Genomic DNA, 23511 nt, shown 5'->3' on the forward strand with positions numbered 1-23511 from the left:
TACACTGACAACCTGCTCAAACCAAATTCATTTCTATTTGCTATCTACTAGAGTCTCCCTGAAGAAAACCTGAACATGTTTTGGGAGAACATTTATTGAAGGTCATGCAAATATACTCGTGCAGTTACTGTTCCACTGGAAGTTAGATTTCCTTGCACAAAGTGGAGGTCTGCTGTTACTATGTTAGAATTGCACAGAGGCCTCATTTGACACATCCCATGTTCCGGCCTCAAAAATCTTGTGAATTAACTGATAAATACAGAGACCTACAGATTGCGGTTTTCTCTGATGGGTTGAAAAACATAGTGTCAGAAGTCATCCTCTGTCCAAAGCTGTTTGCCTTGCTCATCGTTAAAAAAAAAATGAAATTGGCGCTATTATACGATTCCATATTTCTGCCATTAGATAATATTCCTGCTCTCATGGGATAACAACATTCATTGGCTCAAACTGTGTGTGTGTGTTTAGATATACTTCACTGATGTAAGTAAACAAATGGAGAAATGTTGTTTGATCTCCAATTACAGTCCTGTTTCACAGCATCTGTATTCCTACCCTGCCACTTGTCTGCCCCTGCCTTCAGTTTTAAAAGGCCCACAGTTAAAAGAACATTTTAAAAGGCCCCTTACTGGCAGCTTTCAAGAAGAGGCTGGACGAATATTTGTCAGAGATGCTTTAGGCTGGTCCTGCATTGGGCAGGGGGTTGGACTAGATGGTCTGTATGGCCCCTTCCAACTCTGTGATTCTATTCTATGATTAAAAGAACAGTAACGAGACTTACCATTTAGGTGTCTCTTTGTGCCTTTGGTGTCCACTTATTAGGAGCTTGGAATCAGCTTCCTCCTTTGTTTTCTGATGCAGCGAGAAATATACCTCTGTACATTTGTTTCCCAGTTGAGCCAATTAGCCCTATTACACCATGACACCACAAATACTGCCTAATGGTAGAAACAGTGTAATCGTGTAATAATGCCAGTTTCAGTTTTTAAAATAAGTGGCTACCACAGCAAGCAGTTCAGGGACTGAGAAAAGAAGAAGAAGAAGAAGAAGAGGAGGAGGAGGAGGAGGAGGAGGAGGAGGTTGGATTTATACCCTGCCCTTCACTACCCGAAGGAGCTGCTTACAACCCCTTTCTCTTCCCCTCCCCACAACAGACACCTTGTGAGGTGGGTGGGGCTAAGAGAACTCTCTCAAGAACTGCCCTTGAGAGAACAGCTCTGAAAGAACTTGTGAGTGACCCAAGGTCACGTCAGCAGCTGTATGTGGAGGAGTGGGGAATCAAACCCAGTTCTCGCAGATTAGAGTCCACACTCTTAACCACGACACCAAACTGACTGAACTGCAAGTACTGAAATGGCAAGAACCTAGCCCAGTAAAGTAAGCAGTTACGGTGTAGGGACAAAGCTGCTCAACATGCTCTGACAGTGGCTTTTGAGGTTAGTCAGGAGCTCACCTCACATCTGATCGAGAGTCAAATAAGATCAGCTCATTTGATGATCACATTCATGTCAAGGTTTTCTGCATGCCTAATTTTGACCCAGAAAGGCTCATCTATCACTGGTACTATTAGTGCTTTTGTATACACAATGCACTCTCAGCACTGTTTTCAGGTACTGCAGTGAGGTTTCCAGTGCACTTATTACTAAATGTTACAAAACCGAATTTGATTGTATGTACAACATTAATCTCTATTCCCCCCCCCATACTGAAATACTGAAAAGGCTACATTTTAAAAGCAGTGGGTTAGAATCTATGATTCCTTTCTACTAAGTTGAGGAGACTATCTCTGACAGAATGCACATGAACACATGAAGCTGCTTTGTGCTAAATCAGACCATCGCTCTGTCAAGGTCTGTATTGTTATCTGGCTGTCAATAGCTCTCTAGGGTCTCAGGTCGAGGTCCTTTGCATAACCTGCTACCTGATAGTTCTAACTGGAGGTACTGGCGGTTGAAATCCGGTACCTCCTACTTGTGAAACACATCCGGGACCTCCTACTTGTGTACCACTGAGCCATGGCCCTACCCCGTCCCCTTGCACTTTGGAGAGGAAACTTCTTCCATCAGAGGAAGACTCCTTAGCAAGTTGTACAGACAATGAAAGAGAGTTGCAGGCTCCAACCCCGTGTGAACACATAAAGCTGCATTATGTTACAGCAGACGATCAGTCCACCAAGGTCAGTATTGTCTACTCAGACTGGCAGTGGCTTTCCATGGTCTCATATAGAGGTCTTTCACATCATCTACTACCTGGTCCTTTCAACTCGAGATGTTAGGGATTGAACCTTGGACCTTCTACATGCTAAGCAGAAGCTCTACCACTGAGCTATGGCTCCCCCTAAGGACTGTTTTGTTTTTGTTGGGGGGGGTTGCCAAGGAAAAGAACTATTTTTTGTTTTTCATGATAACATTGCATTTTTGCTTATGGTATAGTATTTTCTACGAACTAGAAACCAGGAAGCACTCAACAGCATAAAGAGGAAGACTGGCATAGTACCAAAAAGCCTCCCATAAAATGCACATTCTTTAATAAACTGTGGCCCTTGAGAGCTAGATACAGAAATTTTTATCATCAGTTTTTAAGGTAATTACTTAAAATCATTAAATTTTAACTCTGTTCTCTTAATGTTATAGCTCTATTTGATAATATATTGTAGAAAGTTTAATGAACTAAGTTAAAAATGTGCAGAGGAGCAATTGCCTGTTTCTTCCCCAAAACACATTAAAGACGATTGTTAACTTTGTACGGATTGATGGGAACTATTAACAAATATTTTTGTTCACTTCAACAGTTTTATATTGAATCAAGAATAGAAACAAGAGCCAAGATTAATTGTCCTGTTGCTATCTTGCACTTTTACTAGGGGCGAATTTGCTGGGAGGGGGTGCGATTCCAAGGCTTTTAACACCATTCAACTCTATGATGATACAGAACAATCTGTCACTGACCATAATCACTTCAAAGTAAAAGCAGAGTCTTCCTCAAAATAAAGTGTGGACATTCTCATCGTGAAAGTAAATTTATAGGCGTATACATAAATGTAAATCATTATTTTGAACAAGTCACCTTTTGAAAGTTCATTGATTCCATGACAAGTTCAAAGCGTTAGCGTATGATTCATTTTTTACCTCTTTATTGCAGCGTAAAGAAACACATACCTTACTTACGACAATACTTGAAGTACAGCCACGATCAGCTACGCAAGGATCAGGGAAAAGCAATGATGAGATTGTTCAAGAGCTTGCGAGCACAATTCTGACCAAAATACATGGTATGGAAAGCAATATTAACATATTTTTCTTAATATCACTGTGTACTGGCTTGCAGGCTCCGAGTATCAGGTGCCAGGGGTCAGGCTAGGCAGGGCTGTTCAATCCAAGGTCAGGATTCCAGAAGTCAGGTGAAGCAGAGTTCTTCAGTCCAAGGTCAGGTTCCAAGAATCAGACAAGTTAGAGTCGGTGGCTTGGTGTCTATGCTACGTGTTGTGTCCAGAGGTCATTTCGAGGGGGATCGCAGTTCCCCCGGGTGAGGTACGCTTGTTCAGATGCAAATTATAACAATGCTTAGTGTTGGGGTCAGGCAAGGCAGGGTCAATCAGTCCAAGGTCAGGGTTTCAGACGTCAGGCAAGGTTGAGGTAGTTGGCCCAAGGTCTGAATTCCGGAAGTCAAGCAAGGCAGAGTTATTCAGTCCAAGGTCAGGTTCGAGAATCAGGCAAGGCAGAGTTGGTGGCTTAGCATCTAATGTATGCATTGCATTCATGCCTAACAGCCTTTCTTGTCTGGTTTTATAGCCACACACCTAAGGGTCAGGCTTGCAGCTATCTGCTCAGAAGCAATCCTGCAGCTACTCATCAGCAAACAGCTGGCATCAGGCCAGGGGATGTGCACTTGGCAGTCATTTCCTCCCCCCCACTTCTTGTGGGCTTTCTATTGTTTTAATTGGCACTAAAATATGGCTATATCGATACACCATTGTAACTATAGGTGTAGAAGGTTCTCTGAATTACCAGCTTTCATTCCTCCCCCCCTTAAAAAAGTAAGTCTGTAGCCCTTTCTCTTGAGGCAATCTAAAGGAAAAGGCGTATGGCCACAAGGGGAGGGGATGGACACCTTCTTTTTAAAAAACGAAGACTGGGGAATTTAGGTAACCTGTTACACCTATCACTACAGTGGTATATTTTTATTTATTTATTTTATCCAGTTTATATCCTGCCCTCCCCACAAGTGGGCTCAGGGCAGATCATAGTAGGATTCTAAAACACACAAATAGAATTTACAGAATAACTAAAAACATTAAAATAGCATAGATTTAAAAAGAGAAAACAGAAGACAGGTCACACTATCATATTATATACATTATTTTCAAAAAAGTGAAAGCCTTGGTGGCCTGGTGGAGGGGGTGGCCACTTCCAGAAGATTGGAGCAGGGAAACTGGGAAGACCTGCCATATGGAAGTCCAGCGGCTGCTGTGCCTTACCAATTTGAGGACATTCCCTGGGCTGAGGGTGCCAGAATGATCTGTTTGTCAGATTTCTATGGATCGTATCTGTTCTGTCTTCTTGACTGAAGCGATCCATGGGCCTGTGAAGGCCATCACTTATGTTCTTGATCCTTGTTCTTCATCAGTCTGCCAGGACTGAGAATTACCCCTGACAGGGAAAATTAGTATGTTGTTTGTCAGGGTTGTTCTCCTAGGGAGCTGAAAGAAAAGGTTGTATGACAGTTCCTGAAAAGGCTCTCCCTAAACGATGACCTGTGAACTGTAAACCTTGTTCTAACTTGCAAAGTGATATAGAAATGGTGGTAGCAGAGCAGCTTCAGGCATACCTAGGTAATGCTTCTTCCCTTGACCTTCTTCAGTATGCATTTTGACTCGGTTCTGTGGCACTAGTAAATTATCTCCATCTACAAATAGATAGATAAGGGCAATTTCCCCCTTTTAATGCCGTTAGATATATCATCTGTATTTGACCCAGTTGTTTATTCTACCATACTGCCTCATTAGGACATAGTTTTGGAATATGTAACACTGCTCTCAATTAGTTTTGGTCTTTTCTGTCAGAATGATAATGAAGAGCTTCCTTTGGGCAAGCTATTTCAGTACCTTGGTGGTTATTTTGTGGTGTTCCCCAAGATCCTGTCCTTTCCCCAGTGCAGGTTAATGTGTTTATGAGATCATCACAGTTTTGGAGCATGGTGTCATCAGTATGCTGATGGCACCCAGGTGTACCAGACCTCTGGATGCTGCTATCTGTGTCCTGAATCGGTTTTCTCAAGTGGATGGGGGAGAACAAGTTAAAAGTTAATCCAGACCTGCAGGATGTGTTGTTCACTGGAAAGGCAGGGTTTTTTCAGGGTTAGACTTGCTGGCTTTAGAGGGTGTCATTTTGATATTTGAAACCTTGTACTCTGCCAAACTAGTGTCAGCACCCCTCCTGCCCTGGACTCAAACTTTTAATCCAATGGAGAACATAAGGAGCTAAGGACAACCCCTTGGAAAGATTAGGGGGTTCAGGGGACCCCTAGTATCACCAATACTCCTGCAGCCCAGATCACTTGGATTCTGAGACCTTGGCCAAGAGGACTGCTTCTGATGCTTCTGCACCAGGAAACATTACCCCTTAACGCACGCACATCCTACAGATTTTCAGAGCAGTAAACCTTTAATCTTGACTTCAGATTCTGTGCCCACCTTATGCATCATTATTTTTCCTCCGGAGTATTTATTCTGCAGCTACGGTTTTTAAAAAACACAGTTTTCTAAATTGGGGTGGAACATCACTTGTGACCAGTGTTCCCTCACAGTTTTTTAGCCTCCGGCTCACACATTTTTGTCTTAGCTCAGGAAGGATGACTCCAGAGCAAACTAATCTATGCAGCAGCCAAATCGCTTGCTCACAACTGTAATGCCAGTAGCTCACAAAGTAGAATTTTTGCTCACAAGAATCCACAGCTTAGAGGGAGCAAGTTGTGACATGGGGGGTGGCACCCAATTTAAAAAAATTACACAATTGCCCTATCGCAGCAAACACATGCATTTTAGCGTTACTTTGTTGAATGAAAGGGAACAGAAAGGAACAGCAGGCAAAGGGAGGAAACCCAGTGTTGAAACTGACCAGAATTTTTCTGAAACTGACAAGCAGCTGAAGCCCTGTTTTCCATGTTGCCAAATACTAGGTGATTCTCTGCTGTGTTATTGACCTCTGTGGGGGGGGAAATTATTTATTTATTTATTATATTTATACCCCGTCCTCCCAGCCATGGCTGGCTCAGGGGAAGAGTCACAGGATCTCATAATATGAGGGAACATGTTGAGTGTACTGAATGCACGGTAGAACCCACTGACACTGGCATTGCAAGCTATGATTGTTGGCAATGTGTGTGTGTGCGTTGGCTACAACTCCACCAGTGAGGGAGGAGTCCTCTGGCAGAAGCTCTGGAGAAGCTCTTGTGCCACTAAATTGAAAAAAATGGGGCTAGAGCCAAAGCCCTAGCGCAGCTTCATAATAACGGTAATTTCCTGCCCTTCCTTGCAAAGTTGTGTAGTTTTCTCTTTGTGATTCTCTAATTTGGTCCTTCACTCTTCCTCCAAATGGATTGATCCCAAGTGAATCTTAAGTTTGGCAGTTCACAGAAAGTCCATGTGGCTCAACTGCCATTTTAATGTTAGGCTTCCAGAGACTGCGAAAATGGTTCCTCCCCAAAAAACCTTTGTTCACTAAAGCCTGAAAGGAAAACATATTTTCAAAGCTTTAGGCTTCCCATCCCAGTCTCTCTCTCTCTCTCTTTACATCTCATGTCAATTTCATTCCACGCTGATGACCACATTCCTTTATTTTGTTTGCGTGCAGCACTGAAATCCTTTTTTAAAAAAAAAATTGGGGACACTGCCATTTGTCTCCTCTCCAATCCCCCTTTCAAGTCAATACCAGCAGGGAACGAAACCTTGCACAGCTCCTTTAAACTTTTCCCCAATTCCCAGTAGTCTCATATTGCTTGTCAAAAAAAATTTAAAAACGAGAAAAATGGAGCTTGTACACCAATGAAGGGGGGAGGGTGGTGGAAGGTGCAGAGTGGGTGGAACAAACTCAGTGTGGGTGGGGAGTGACCTTCAAGGGGCGGCAAAATGGCAGGGAGGGGAATCCAAGGGAATCCGTATGCTTTTTAATTACCTTCAGCTTGGAAACGAGGCAAGCGAAAAATTGGCACAAAACCACTCTCAGAAAATTTGGAGAACAGCGACCAGAAAGCAAACTGAGTGCTGAAGGGAAGAAAATCAATGCAGAGCAACAACTAAAACTTGATGGACATGCACAGTGAAAGTGAGGGGAAACACCCATGCATAATAGGACATCGTCAACTCTCCAGACCTCATGGCAGCCATCCCCCACTTTTGCAAAGATAGACACTAGACCACCATCCTCCTGGGTTCCCTCCCACCAGACAGGGTCAGCACAGATAACAGGCACATGAGGAAGCAGCCTGATAACAAAGAAGTGCCAGGCTTGCCACCTGCACCCCTGCGACAATGCCAGACCGCTACTTCTGTATACTTAGCTCCCTTTTGGAGCAGGATCCTACTGAACTCCTGACAGGGTACGGCCCAGGATTGGACAGGGTTGCTTCTGTTTAAGGCCCTTTAAGATTTAGCCTGAACTTGGAAGCCTTGCTCATTTGACCAGTTTACATGACCCAGCTTGCGATTGACTAACTTATGAACCCAGCTACCCTAGTTCCCAACTCAGTCCTTGGTGTCATTGCAGGTGCTAGCCAATAGATGCACACAACAGGTGGCTTTTATTCAACATATTGGAAACTCACAGAAGCATCCCCCCCCACCCGAAAACAAACTCTGGCTGCGATCATACGGAACAGAAGCTGCGGCAGGCAAACGATTCCCCCCGCGGATTAAAGGGATGCGATCAGACAGACACATCTGTCTGGCATCCTGGAGTCATTGGCGGGGCGTCTTGTTGCGCCACAGGAGTGGCGCAAAAAACCACCAGGGAAATGTCAGTAGCATAGGGAACTGCGGGGCGGGCGGGCGGGCGGATGTCTGATCACGTAAACGCGCATCAGTTCGCCCTGGGGCAAACAGCCTCGCTTCCCGCCTGCAGTTCCTTGGTTGTGTGATCGGAGCCTCTTAGTTCTTTCAAGTGACAAAAGGTATTGTCAAACCATCTTCACCAAACACATACTGTAAAAAGTTAGAATTGTCCACCCTCATTCCATCCAGTAAGAGCCTGACAATGTGAGGAGGATATTTGATTGATGGGTATCCTCCCCCTTTGCTGTGTTTTCTCAGCATGTATTTAGTAGCAGATCTTTTTAAACTTTTTCAAAAGAAACAAAACTCTTTCAGAGTAAGCATGTAGAGCACTTTATTGCTAATCAGCAGTGTAGGGAGATTTGTTTAGCAGCCAGTCACAGCATTCATCTGGTATTTGGTGAAGGATGCCATGAAGTGGTGCTCATTATCCAGAAGGGTAGCCATGTTAGTCTTTTGTAGCCAGAATTATTGTATATACTGGGAGCCTGTTAACCATATGTATCAGCAGAGCACACTACCCACAGTCCTCCTGATATGCACAGTTTCCCTGTTGTCTCAAAGGAGCAATGCATGGATTTTGTCTGCACATACACACTACTCCAAACCCTGATTTTCCAGAGTCTGGTTCATGTGTACCAAACTAAAAATCTGCACATTGCCCCTTTCAGACAACATGGCAACCACAATAGCCATTGCCAATCTCCTGATAGTTGCAGTCATAACATTAGAAAAGCCCTGAAGTTTTTGTGGCACATTAACAACTAATAAATTCATTGTGACATAAACTGTAGTCAGCTACAGTCTATTTCAGCAAGTGCATGAAGTGTTACATTTAGTTGGCAGAGATATATATAGGCATAGATATACGTCCAAAGTTAGTAACAGCAGAAGGGTGGAATGGGAGCTATTACAAACAGAGGCCAGATCTACTTTCCCAAATCATAGGTATGTTTCATAATACTGCAGAACAGAGATGAAAATGAAATCCAGTCAAAAGAATAAACTGCCCACTCAGAGTTGGTATAGGCCACTCCCAGCTGTTCATGAATGAATAAAGTAGGATGTATCTGAATAGTTATATAAACTAATTACATTTTGTCATGAACTAACTATCCCAAGCCCGTACTGAGTCTGGCACTATTAAATCCATGTGTAAATTCCAGTTTAGGAGCTGCTTCTGCTGAAATATTGTGCCTTTTAAGTCTCTTAAGGTCCAGTGAGGTTGAAATGCTCCCTGTTTACTCCCTGTTTACTCAAACCCCCTGAGTATGTCCTTATTTTTTTGACTTTTTAATGGTGATCAAGTAGGGTTTTCAAGGCAAGAGACATTCAGATGTGGTTTGCCATTGCCTACCTCTTTGTAGAAACCCTGGTATTCCTTGGTGGTCTCACATCCCAATACTAACCAGGGTCGACCCTGCTTGACTCCTGAGATCTGAAGAGGCTGAGCTAGCCTGGGCTATCCAGCTCAGGGCCATTTCTATTTTTAATATCTAATTTATGCCCATTCATTCTTTTGCATAGAGTCTGGCCAGTTTGACCAATGGCAGAAGACCATTGCTGGCAAATTATAGAATGATTGTATTAGAGGATAAACAGATGTATTAGCTGTTTATGGTGTAGGGTCCAGGGGCAGAATCACACGTGGACAGAGTTGGCACCAGGGTTTGTTGCAAGAAATGATCCCTGGATTTTTCTCTTCATCAGAAGGCCTAGTGTTGTGGTGAGTCGTTGCTTCAGATCGGAAAGCTGTCTGTAATATTTATTTATTTATTATTTTAAAGTATATACTGCCGCTCTCCCACAAAGGGGGGCTCAGAGTGGTTCACAGTGGTACACAGGCACCAACATACCTACGAGACCGTCTCCTCAGTTATGTCCCCGGAAGGGTGCTGTGCTCTTTGGACAACAACACGCTGGTGGTCCCCAGCCCTAAGGATATCCGGCTGTCCTCAACCAGGACTACGGCCTTTTCGGTCCTGGCCCCAACCTGCTAGAACTCTCTGCCAAATACCACCAGGGCCCTGCGTGACCTTATGCAGTTCTGCAGGGCCTGAAAGGCAGAGATGTTCCACCAGGCCTTTGCTTGAGGATAGCGATGGTTTTCACCTTGGCCGGCACCCTCCTCTGCTTTCCATTCTCGTCTCGACCTCTTCCCCCCCTGCCTGTGAAGCAGCTGGCAGTCTGTAATATGGGAGCAATTAATAAGTCCTAATATTCGCCATCTGTCTTTTAAAATGTATTCTAATAGGATTTATTGTTTTTACCTGGCCAGTGTTTTTAATGTTATTGTACATTGCCCATAGCCCTGCAGTAGTGGGGATGGGGTGATTAACAAATTAAATAAATAAATGAAACAGAGATAATAAATATAGTAAAACAGTATAAAATGCAAACAGTTTACAACTAATAGCAGTGGATCCAGCATTAAGCACTAAAAATACGCTCAACCAGGGAAGGCCTGACAGAAAAGCTCAGAGGCCCTCCAGAACCTAGGGGAGTACCGCAGGGCCCAGGTCTCATCCGGGAGGCCAGTTCAGGGCTACAACTGAAAAAGCCCTTGCCCTGGTGAACACCGACCTGAGGGCCCAGCATCATTCGTAGGCCACAAGATTGTGACCGCAGCTGCTGAGGGGGGTTGTAAAGAGAGAGGTGGTCCCTCCGATATAATGATCCCAAATTGTTTAGGGCTTTAAAGGTCAAAAACAGCACCTTGAATTTGACCGGAAACCAATAGGCAGCCAATGGAGCTGCTTCAAGACAGGTTGTGAAGACCAAGATGTTCTGGTCAGAAGCCTGGCAGCTGCAGTTTAGACAACTGGAAGTCTCTAAAGCACCTTCAAGGGCAGCCTTGTGTAGAGCAAATTGCAATAGTCTATTCTGGAGGTGACTGTGGCATGAATTAATGTGGCCAGGTCTGGCTGAGACAGATAGGGGGCCACCTGACGGGCCTGGCATAGGTAGAAAAAAGCCTGCCCTGCAACTGTGGAACCTGCTTGTCCAAGGTAAGAGAGGCATTCAGCCAGACCCCCAGACTCTTCACGGAGTCCACCAATGAGAGCTGGACCCCACTGGAAGCCGGAAACATCAATCCCCCTTCTGGCCCAATCTTACCCTGCCACATGTCTTCAGTCTTGGATGGATTAAGCTTCAGCTGGCTGTGCCTCAAACATTCAGCCGCAGCATCCAGGCACTGGGTCAGAGAAAAGAGATCCACTTCTGGTTGTTTATATAACAGGAGGAAGAGCTGGGTATCATCAGCATACTGGTGGCAACCAACCCTAAACCTCCTGACAAGCTCAGCTAGAGGCCGCATATAGATGTTAAACAATATTTGGGACAAGACTGGTCCTTAGGGTACCTCACAGACCAAGGGCCACCCAGAAGACCTCCTGCCCCTGAAGAACACCCTCTGACTGCATCCCTGGAGAAATGAGGCAAACCAAGTTAAGGCCATGCCACGAATCCCAAGGGAGGCCAAATGGTGAACCAAAATCGAGTGGTCTACTGTATCAAATGCTACAGAAAGATCCAACAGGATCAGAAGTGATTAACCACCTCAATGCAACTGCAGCTGGAGGTGTTGTCTAGAAGAGCTACAAGGGCTGTCTCTGTCCTGAAACCAGGCCTGAAGCCAGACTGGAATGTATCGAGTGCAGACGTCTCCTTCAAGAAGACCTGAAGCTGTTCAGCAACTGCTCTCTCAATCTCCTTTCCCAGGAATGGTGATTTGACACTGACGGTTAATTGGCTAATTCCTTTTTATCTAAGGAAGGCTTTTTCAACAATGGTCTGACTACAGCCTCCTTTAAGGAATTAGGGAAGCAACCCTGAGAGAGAGACAAATTGATGATCTCTCTCAGGGAGCCTTTTGTCGCCTCCTGGCTAGATTTAGTCAGCCAAGAGGGGCAGAATCCAAAGAGCGAGTTGTTGCTCTCACAGCATTCAGGACCCGGTCCACTTCCAATATTGAGAGCTGGCTGAACTGGTCCAGAAAAGAACCAGATAAAGCTAACAGAGCCTCCATATCACTGATTGCATTCAAACTGGAAGTAAAGTCCTAGTAGAGCTTCAAGACTTTATCTGGAAATAAGCTCGCAAACAAGTCACAGCTAAGAGTCAAATTACTAATATTTTGGGACCCTCCCCTCAGGGAGGTCAGTTGCCACACCACCTAACGAACTGCACTGGACGTGAGCCAGCAGACGTGATGGAGGCAGAAAAGAAAGCCCTCTTAGTTGTCTTCACTGCCACTTCATAGGTCCTCATTTGAGCTCTATAAAGAGTTATCTTGGCTCTGAATGAGTTCAGCACCAAAATCACTCTAGCCATCTGAACATCCCTCTTTAATCCTCTAAGCTCTTCAGTATAGCAGGGAGCATAAGCATGAGGGCACAGAGGGTGTTGGGGAGCAATTCAGTCGATGGCTTCCTGAAGCCATCCAGGTCTCAGTAAGCTCATTGAAGGAATTGCCAACAGGTCCTGGGAGATCCCACAGAGTATTCTGGAATCCTAATGGCTCATTAAGTCTCCATGGGTGAACATAAATCTGCTCCCCACCCTTGCAGAGGTGAGTCACAAATCTCAGACCGGCCTTCAGGAGGAAATGATCTGACCATGGCACCGGCTCAGTTTTAACCACAGTTTCCAGATCAACACCTGCTCAGAAATCAAATGTAGTGCGTAGCCTTCTTCATGTGCAGGGGCTGAAACAACCTGGGAGAATCCCAATGGAAGACATAAAGCTTGAGGCAGCACCTGACAAAGCAGTGTCTGCATGGACATTGAAATCACCCAGAACCACCAGTCAAGGCAACCACAGAGCCCACTCAGAGACCACTTCTGCCAGCCTCAGTAGGGTATCTGCTGGTGAGCTGGGCAGACGGTAAGCCAGCAAGATAGCCAACGCCTCCCCAGCACCCCACACCAGGTCCACACATTTAATGCCAGGGATTTCCAGTGCAGGGATCCTCCAAACGATGAAACCATCATGGATGAGACTTGTGACTCCACCCCACCCCGTATTCCTGTTTGTGACTGATGAAGAACTGAGTAACCGGGGGGGGGGGGTGTATTTAACTGATCCGGCATTACACAGCATCAGTGATGAAGAGGAAGGGAGTCCAAGGACCTGTTCACCTTCATTCCTAGGGATGCGTCAGAGATTAGAAGAGCTCCAAGCATGCCTGCATCATGGAGCTCTTCTATGGAAAACACTCCTCCCACCACCATACCTCCCAGCACCAGTATCACTGGGATGCCAAGCCCATCAGGGCATAACATAGATGATAATCTGAACAAGTAGCAGCCCCTACAAGGGACCAAGTTCCTGCCTAATGTAGATTAGTGGACAATAATATAACAAGCTATCAAAACTCGATATGTTCAGGAATGTTTACAAATCATCAGTGGCAAAACCCCCCAATTCTATAGAATGTCTAAACTAATATAACAAGCTATCAAAACTCGGTATGTTCAGCAATGTTCAGCAAAAAAACCCCCCAATTCTATAGAATGTCTAAATGCCATAGGATTTATTGGGAATACCACCTCAGATAGCTAGCACTAATACCTATGGGACATTATAACAGCATATATACATCAGTAGTTCTCAATAAATCTAACAGAAGTATAAATAAAAAAAACAGAATTGTCATCTCATTTGGGAAATGCTTGGAGATTTTGGTTGTGAAGCCTGATGAGGGTGGAGTTTGGGGAGGGGAGGGATTTACTTGAGGTATAATACCAGAGCCACCCTGCCACTTCTGGTCAGTTTCAGTCCCCTCAGATCAGCCCTTAGGTTTAACAGCTGATCCACAGGGAGTGAAACTGACCAGAAGCAGCAGGATGGGTTCCCTTTCCTTCCCCAGCCTCCCCGCCACAGGGGGGTCTGGCATCCTCCCGTGATGGGGCAGGGCTCATCCGTGGTGGGGCTCCACCCCCAAGTGCCCCATCATTGCTATGGACCTGCACAGACCTATTGTACTGCAGAGCGATGCAGGTACCCATGGCAGTGCCATTAACTTGGACATAAAAAGCATTAACAAATCTTTAATAGTTGTGGGTTATAATGAAGTCAAAAAGCTCCAGCCAGCTGTGTTGTGGCATCAGCAGGGAGAATTTTCCAGCTTGTAGTATATTGATGTAGAGAGATTCCACATCCATGGTGGCCAGATCATAATGAATGGACTGTAGGTTTCTTAGATTTCCCCATGGCCAAATTTTCCTGTAATGAGTGTCCAGGAATCCTCGTTTTGTAGATCTTGAGTACAGATAAAGGACTTCTGGTTGAAGCTGTTGTCAGCACCTCCTTTGTCATCATCCTCTTTGACAATAACGTCAACATTATTTCTGGATAATATTTCACTCATCATGATATTACATCCAAAGAGACTCAAGGGATGTCAGGATATCCTGACAATTGGGTAGTGGGAAAAGACACAGCTAATGATGGTTGACAAGATAAGAGGAGGGAACAAATTATTGAATCTACAGAGATTAGAGCTACAGTATATAGATACACATTACATCAGAAGGATCTATAGGGAATTCATAAATGTGGTTCACACACCACAATGTGAACTCTTACTACTGTGTCCTGGACTGTGGTAAATGCTGTCTATATTAATTGTATGTGTAGCTGTACATGTGTCCTTCCTGTTGCAGACCTATATGGAAATGATAATTGCACAATTAGAGAAATTCCATGGAAATAGTATAATTTTTCTTCAGAAGAGAGGTGTAAGGTAGCAAAAAGACTAAATCCCATCAGTCTTGAACTAATAGGAATATATTTCTCTTAAAGTCACGTATGTTTGAGAAATACATAATAGAAATCCAAAGAGCTACCTGAATATATTCATTTCCTTTTGATCACATGGTTGTGACATAAATATTCTGTGTATTTAAGGTGATTGGTGCAAATAGAGTTTTAAAGCAAAACAAACCCTAAGTAAACTTAAAGAAAAGAAATATTATCTCAAAACCATTCATTTAATATCTCCAGAAAACAATGGAGGGCTTTAGTGGAACTAGGATGTCTTTTGTTGCTTTGGTATTCCGTTGGCTTTGGGAGAGAACGCAACAATCTTCTAAATAATTATGATAGCGAAAATCCATTTAAAATACAAGTATTCTCCAGCACAAATTGTTTTTCAGCTGAACCACAAACAGGTCAGGATGCATTACTTGCATGCAGTATTTTCTTTTATGAACACTAACCCCAGTGGGCCATACTGTTATAAAAAGTCTTTGTTATACATCATCACCGCACAGGAATTTTCATTTATGCTTTTAGCAAAATGTTTGAAGAGGTCTGTTAACTGAATCAGTTCTGAGATGCTAAATGTCTCCCATTTGGATAGTTAGACTTCCTTGATGTAAATATACATATAGGGAAATAAGTATCATTTAATTTGGGAGAAATAGTATCTGGATGTTAGGAGTGTTTAGAAGTAGTGATCATCACTAAATCCTAATATGTTTAAGGATGAAAAACAACAATCAAAGCCGACACAGGTAATTCGACAGATGACTACAAACAAAACCTGTCCTCATCATATATATCATCCTCACAGCTGCATCACACACTGATGCTCAGCCATCTCCACACACTGATGCTCAGTCATCTCCACCAATTTTCTCTTGAATTGCACCTTCAGTTTGTAGTCTCTGAGATTCTGCTAAGCTTTGTTGGTCATGGCACATATCCATCCCCTCCATAGGTTTTATGTGCACATTTGGACTGACAAAACAGGAAGCCTTCCCAAACAATGGGAGAGAAAATATTAATCAGTAAAGTTAATTTATTCGTCATGAATTATAACTCTGACATTTTAATTGGAGCCTTCCCCTGAGAAGCAGTATTCAGTACAGATGGCATTGTTGTGGACAATTTACATTCATCATTTGAAGCAGATCTTGTGGTGAAGAACATCATATCTGTGTTGTTGAGTTGAAAGAAGGTGTTGTTTTAAATAAATACCCACAAAATATCTGCTTAATCAAGTAATTAATCAAAAGCAAAATATTGATGAAATAAAATCTCTAATCTGTTGCCAACCCTACTAAATAATTTGTCATCCATTCTAACAGTAGTAGGGATGGGTACGATCTGGCTAACAAACTAAAGTTTGTGATGAATTTTGTCTAGCTTGTGGTTTGCAAATGAAGTTCGTGGAAGGTTAACCAGCACAAACTTTCCACATTCTTTCAGGCAGTTCATGAATGGATATATTTCCAGACAGGCTGTCTCTGCTCAAACAAAATGTTTACCAGACTTCAAAGCAACAGGGAGGCAGACTTCTCCAGCCTTGGAAACACCAATTGGTTCCCTGTGTACTTTTGAACCTGTGCCTGACATTTCCTTCAAAAGCACTTTCCTGGGGGCATCTTCTTTGGGGGACCATAACTTGGACCCCGTTAATTCAATCTGCACATAAACAGGAGGGCATTTGAAGGAACATCAGGGGGAGGTCCCCTGCAAGTTTGATGTCTCTAGCTTGCACAGGGTCCATTCTGTACACTCTTAAACTTCCCGAACCTGTGCCTGTCAAACTGACTTCCTGTCATTTCCCCAGAAAGAATTTTCCTGATGGCACCTTCTTTAGGGGACTGTAGCTTGGACCCCAGAAATCCAATCCTCACCAAACTTGGAGGGCAGGTAGAAAAGAGCCAGTCAGAGATCCCCTGTGAGTTTGGTATCTCTAGCACACGGGGGGCACTCTACTGCATCACAAACCTCACAAACCAAACTGCATTTTCCCAGTTTGTGCCCATTCCTAAAGAATAGTATCTGTCTAGGAAGACTACTGCAGACAATAGATGAAGAATGCTATCTTTGCAGTGGTTTCCAGACTGAGCAGATGGTGGTCTAGCCACTTCAACATATTCACATTTTATATGATGATTTTAGAAGATGATATGCCACCTTGAGTTCCATGTTTATTTAATTAATTTATACCCCAACTTCTTCCTCTGTGGGGACTCAAAGCAGCTTGCGTCTTTCTAATCTGCTATATTTTATCCACACAACAACTCTGTGAAGTAGGCTAAGTTGAAAGAGTGCAACTGGCCCAGGATCACCCAGTGAATGGGGATTCGAGTCGGTCATGAGCGGGGTTCGAACCTGGATCTCACAGATGCTAGTCCAAGACTCTTAACCCGCTACACCACACTGGCAAAACATCTGAGAAATGTTGTAGTAAATTGTTTGACTAGGAATTCTAGTTCAATCATCCTTCTGGTTCCTGCTTTCCCTGTTCTTCAAAGCAGGGTCTTCAGCATTTCAACTGCTATGAAAAAAAGTAAGTTTCAGGAGGGTAGCCATGTTGATCTGCAGTGGAATAGCAAGACTGGAGTTCAGTAGCACCTTATTTCCGGGGTATAAGTTTTCAATGGAAAGCCAAATCTCATCAGATCTCAGAAGCTAAACAGGGTCAGCTTTGGTTAGTACTTGGATGGGAGACCTCCAAGGTAGACTGCAGAGGAAGGCACCTTGGCTTCTCACTTGCCCTGAAAGCCCCTTGCTGGGGTCACCATAAGTTGGCTGCAACTTGACACTTTACACACACACATTTTTGAGAGTCAAATCTCCTTTTGACAGATACATTCCTACTTGCATCTAATGAAGGGAGCTTTGATTCTTGAAAGCTTATACCTTGGAAATCTTGTTGGGTTTTAAGGTGCTAATGGACTTCAGTCTTGCTCATAAAGAGGTATATTTCCAGTCCATTTGCTTGTACATGTGTGACAGAATTGCACAGAAAAGCAGGTTTTTAAAATGCTGCTTGGGACAGAGATTCAGGGAGGTTATGAGTTAATCTACACTGGAGAGAAGAGCTTATGTGATTGGCTGCTGTTTGATTGGTCAGCATCAGCTTAGAGAGGGAATAAAACAGCTGAGCTGGAGGGAAAGGATTCATTCGCCTTTTGAGTCACTTTTTGTCTTTGTCTGAAATCTAATGTCTGGATCAGTAGCCTGAGGGTTTGGCCTCTGATGGAAGAGACTTTGGAAATCAGTGATTTCTGTCAAGCAATAGTGGGAAAAATACTATAGAGAGAAGAAGAGGGACTCCATTGTCTAAGATATATTAAAACTACTCTGGGGGAGAATTCAGATTCCCAGTCAAGGAAGCTACAGCATTGCCTTATACAGACATATAGTTCTGGAAGAGGAATTTGGCAGGAGGTTTGAGGAGTTAGAGAGAACTCTCAGACAAGCCAAATAGGAAAAGGAGTTATTGCTTCTTAGGGAAAAGAAGAATAATTTCTAGCCAGTAGGAAGGGGTTGGGAAGAGAACCCTGGTCTGTGATAAAGGGGAAGAGCTTAGACACCTCAAGAGTTACTGGAAAGTGATAATAGCTAAAGGGAAAACCTACATCTCTGAAGGGAGAAACCTAGAAGCACTAAGACAAAGCTGTTCTCTAAAGAAACTGTATTTAAGATTCTGTGTAACAGCTGAAATATATGAGCAAAAACTTATCTTGTATGTTCAAAAACCTCAGTTATGTATATATTAGAAAGTTTTACCTCAGCAACTTCTGTACTTTGAATCCGCATTTTTATATTTTCCCTGCCAGTTTATTAAAATCTTTATTCGGTTTTGAAAGTTAATTTTGCCTCATGTACCATTTCATGGGAGCTGCGGTGGCTCAAGTGGTTAAGACGCTGAACTGCAGACTGCGGAAGGTCAGTAGTTCAGCAGTTCAAGACCCGGGTGCCGCATGATGGAGTGAGCTCCCATTTCTAGTTCCAGCTCCTGCCAACCTAGCAGTTCAAAAGCAAGAAATTGCAAGTAGATAAATAGGTACCACTTTGGTGGGAAGGTAACAGCGTTCCGTGCGCCGTGGTGTTTAGTCATGCCAGCCACATGACCACGGAAACGTCTTCGGACAGCGCTGGCTCTTCGGCTTTGAAACGGAGATGAGCACCGCAACCCTAGAGTCGGATACGACTGGCTTTCGAGCAAGGGAACCTTTACCTTTACCTTTTTACCATTTCATGAGGGTATTTTAAGACAAGAGAGCTCCTGTATTCCCTCTAGTTCCCGTGCTGAGTCATAAGCCTAAACTAATATCTGTGACAGGGTGGGACAGTTAAAGCGTATAAAATAAAGAAGAAATGCATGCTACTGAAGGGCAGCTCAGTCTCTGAGAGGAACAAAAAATATATATTTTTGGTTGGAAAATCTGCCTGGGAACAGGAAGCATCAGTGGTCTATCATAACATGCTACCAAATTGTAGAAGTATAGTAATATGTGTTTTACCCAGCTGTTCAGTAAGCTTATTGTTGCCTCCCAGTGTTCTTGGCAAGGAGAGCAAAGACAATGGAATGTTCTTCTTGGTTATTTTTCTTTATTATACGTCTGTAGACAAAAATTTTGTGATGAGGGGTGTGCAGGGGGCATTTTTATTTTTGGCAGCAGGAAAAGAGGCAGAACCAACATGAGTTGGAGTGACTCAATAAAGGAAGCTATGGCCCTCAGTTTGCAAAACCCGAGCAAGGCATTTATTTATTTATTATATTTCTAGTCCACCCATCCCACTAGTGGGCTCAGGGTGGGTAACATCATGTAATAATACAATAAATACAGTTAAGAATTTGAAACACAGTAATAAGCATTAAAAACAAATCACAGTTCAGACAAGTCAACTGGTTGTGAGAGGTTCCCTGGCATATTATTTGGGTTAATAGGTGAGTGACAGCAACCTCAGGGAGGCCATACACTGATGCCCACTGCCTCACCCGGACTTCAACCAAGTGTCTTTGTTGGGCAAGGGCACCCGGACCACAGATCTGTGGAACACCCACAAGTCCCTGAGGGTTCCTGAGTAGCAAGTGGCCCTGGCCTGGTGGCTGGTACCATACAACTGTGCCATGGTTTTCCTAAGTACAGGCTGCCAAGGAGGGGAAGGGAAATCTGAAGACAGAGGGACAGATAAAGGTAGTTTTGCTGTTTGGTGGAAAGGAGAAAAGGAAGCAGGAAAAGGGGAGAAGCTATGGAAGCTTTCAGGGAAGGGAAAGAAGAAATAGTGGGGGAGGGGGGAATGAGATGCCCTCCGCATGTCCTTGTGGGTTCCCCCTTGTTTAAACCAGCAGGAACTCATTAGCATAATAGGCCACACCCAATAGCAGAAACTCATTAGCATATTGGTTCACACCCCTGACAGCACCACTCATTAGCATATTAGGCCACACCCACATGTTACCAGAAGTGTGCTCATCCAGCCACACCAACCTTTTGCTTCTTATTCTGTTTACCTTGTTTGTTGTCCAAACCCCAGAGCTTTTTTTGTAGCAGGAACTTCTTTGCATGTTAGGCCACACACCCCTAATGTAGCCAATCCTAATGAGTTTCTGCTGTTGGGTGCGGCTTATTATGCTAATGAGTTCGTGCTGGGCATGGCCAACTCAGGAGCCAGCCGGAACTCCGTTCCTGTGCGTTCCTGCCCCAAAATAGCCCTGGTTTAAACTATTATGCAATTCAACCCTTTTCTCGCAAGCTAAGGCACAGGCAAAAACCTATTTAACCTCTTTTTCTGCATTGTGAACATAAAAGTAGGCTTTTATCGGACTCTTCCCTTGTTGTGCACTTCAGGGCTCAGCTAGACAATACATGTGGTACAAATCTGGTTGGTGATCCCCCACCCTTGATTCCTGTCACAAAGAACATCAGGGAACTAATATTACCAAGCCCTGTGAAGCCAAATTTAGCTCCCCTGAAGACCAACTATGCCTTCAACTCTTGTTTGGTTGGGAATATGGCCCCTGTGGATCATTAGTTGGCAGTCATGGAAGATATTTTCTAATTTTACAACAAGGGTATGAATAGGCCTTTTCTTAACCAACCCACACTGTATTTCTGTTGCAGAAAAACTTGACATGGACACTGCTGCGGAAAGCCTTTTTGTCAAGGATGACAAAGGGCGAGTGGACTCTTTGACGACTGTCCTTGGACAAGAAGTGGATCGTTTCAACGGCCTTCTCAAGTTGTTAAGGGTATAATAATAATTCAGATAGTTTTCCCCCCTTCGTCAGCATGGCTGTTGATGTTATTGATATACCATAGTTTTTTTCAGGAGCCACTGTGATGGAAGGCAACCTCATTATGTTAAGACCATCAGCAGTATGTCACGAAAGATGCTCCAAGGAGCTTTTGCTTTTAGCTTAATGCAAGGAACCACAGAGGGATGTGGCAGAAAGGCCAGGGGGATGGGGTTTTTGAGGAACTTATGTGACAATACAGTCAGTGCAATAGGCAGCACGCTTTTTGACCAATGCCAATTTTAAAAGAATACTGTAGGGAAAATGTAACCATCCTCATAGGTAGAAGAAGAGTTTATTTTTATATCCTGCTTTTCTCTACCCCAAGGAGTCTCAAAGTGGCTTACAATCACCTTCCCTCCTCTCCTCACAACAGGCCTTGTGAGGTAGGCGGGGCTGAGGGAGTTCTGAGAGAACTGTGACTGGCCCAAGGTCACTCAGCAGGCTTTATGTGGAGGAGTGGGGAAGCAAACCTGGTTCTCTAGATTAGAGTCCCCCACTCTGGACTGTTACACCATGCTGGCTCTCCGTTTTGTACATCCAGACTGAAAGGATTCTTTCCATAGGTCTGGTTGACTAGTGACCCTGGTTAAGATTTTATCTCAGGTTGGGTAATTATCACCTGACATGGCCCCACTTCAGCTGAGCCAGTTTGGTGTAGAGAGCCAGTTTGGTGTAGTGGTTAAGTGTGCGGACTCTAATCTGGGAGAACCCGGTTTGATTCCCCACTCCTCCACTTGCACCTGCCGATGTGACCTTGGGTCAGTCACAAGCTCCGGCACAGCTGTCCTTGAAAAAGAGCAGTTTGTGTCAGAGTTCTCTCAGCCCCGCCCACCTCACAGGGTGTCTGTTGTGGGGGAGGGGAAGGGAAAGGAGTATGTAAGCCGCTCCAAGACTCCAAGTGAAGGGCGGGGTATAAATCCAATCTCCTCCTCCTCCTCCTCCTCCTCTTCTTCTTCTCATATGACAGCAAACTCAGACATACATCAGAAGCAATCAAATCATATTTTTGATTCCCTGCTTATAATGAACACTTAAATGGCCCCAAATGCATCATTATCTGGGTTATTTACTGCCAACTGCCCTGTCTTTGCACTCTCGTGCACACAGAAGAGGAGAACGTGGGATGACTGAAACTCTGCAGTGCTCTCTGACTCCCCACAGATGCTGGTAGAGCAGTGGTCCCCAAACCATTCGGGTGTCTGGATCCTGCCATTTGGTTGTGGGTTAATGCATGGCTGATACATCATTGATGGCTGCAAATCTTGTGGGCCTGGTCGTTTTGAGGATTTTGTGTTATGAAGGCAGCCTTGGTGTCCAAGGGAATGAACTCTTTTTCTTCTTCTTCTTTTTGCTGTCAAGTCACAGCTGACGTATGGCAATCCCGTCGGGTTTTCCAGGCGAGGGACGTTTTGAGGTTGTTTGCCGGTGTTTCTTGGTGGTCTCCCATCCAAGTATTAATTAGAGCCGATCCTTAGCTTCTGAGATCTGAAGAGGTGAGGCTAGCCTGGGCTGTTCATCTCAGGGGGCTACGAGCATAGATAGCTTTAAAGGGGAATTAAACAGGTACCTGGGGGAGAGGACCATCAATGGGTACTAGCCGTAGTGACTGAAGGGAACATTCATGTTCAGAGGCAGCAAAGCTATGAAACCAGTGCTGGAAGGCAGCAGCAAGGGAGGGCCTTGTCCTTTATGCCCTGTCTGCCTTCTAGGGAACTGGTTGGCTGTTGTGTGGAACAGGATGCTTGGCTAGAAGGATCACCGGCTTGATCTAGCAGGCTGTTACGTTCTTATGATGTAAGCACGTCAGGTGGACGCTCTAGCTGTACATGAAAACTCCATGGTACTTACAAGTGTATACTGAAATGAACTGCAGAAACTTTATGCCTGCCTTTGAATTCCTTGATTGATGTCATTGAAGCCTGATCTGGATTTTAAGGATTCTCCTAAGAAATGCTTTTTCCTTTCAGAATTTAAGGTCACTCTGCTCTGCAAAGCTAGGTTGACATAATGAGATGAGATCAGCATATCAGATTGTGTGTCAACGATATCGACAGTCTTGAGTTGTCAGCAAGTTATCCTTTAGGACAATTATTGTGCATTTGTCCTTTAAATGTTTGGGGACATTTAAAAAAAAAAACAGGCTCTGAAAAGAAACAAGGCATCATCGAGAAAATATTTTGATGCTTTGAATATTTCATGGCATGAAAATTGCCTGCTTGTAACCTACTTGAACTCTGGACAGGTGTAAATAGGGATGTACTTGTGTAAGGAAGTAGGGGCGGGTTGGCTATCTGACAGAGCAGTCCTAAGCAGATATCCCTAGAAGAGAGCCCCATTTCATTCAGTGGGGCTTAACTCCCAGGAAAACCTTCTTAGGGCTCACCTTCTCCAGAGTGCTAACTTCCAAGGAAT

The 23511-nt window shown here is 44.1% G+C and overlaps 1 protein-coding gene across 1 annotated transcript in view; it reads left to right on the plus strand.

Annotated features, from left to right (window-relative positions):
* Window positions 1–23511, plus strand: part of DNAH6 (dynein, axonemal, heavy chain 6) — a 267936-nt gene that overhangs the window by 224773 nt on the left and 19652 nt on the right. Inside the window, exons 68-69 of the mRNA XM_015423720.1 lie at window positions 3142–3271; window positions 20924–21051. Coding sequence (XP_015279206.1) covers window positions 3142–3271; window positions 20924–21051 — 258 coding nt within the window. The remainder of the gene's footprint in view (window positions 1–3141; window positions 3272–20923; window positions 21052–23511) is intronic.

The sequence above is a fragment of the Gekko japonicus genome, unplaced genomic scaffold, assembly GCF_001447785.1.
Source record: "Gekko japonicus isolate JY-2015 unplaced genomic scaffold, Gekko_japonicus_V1.1 scaffold48, whole genome shotgun sequence".
In the NCBI taxonomy this organism is placed as follows: Eukaryota; Metazoa; Chordata; class Lepidosauria; order Squamata; family Gekkonidae; genus Gekko; species Gekko japonicus.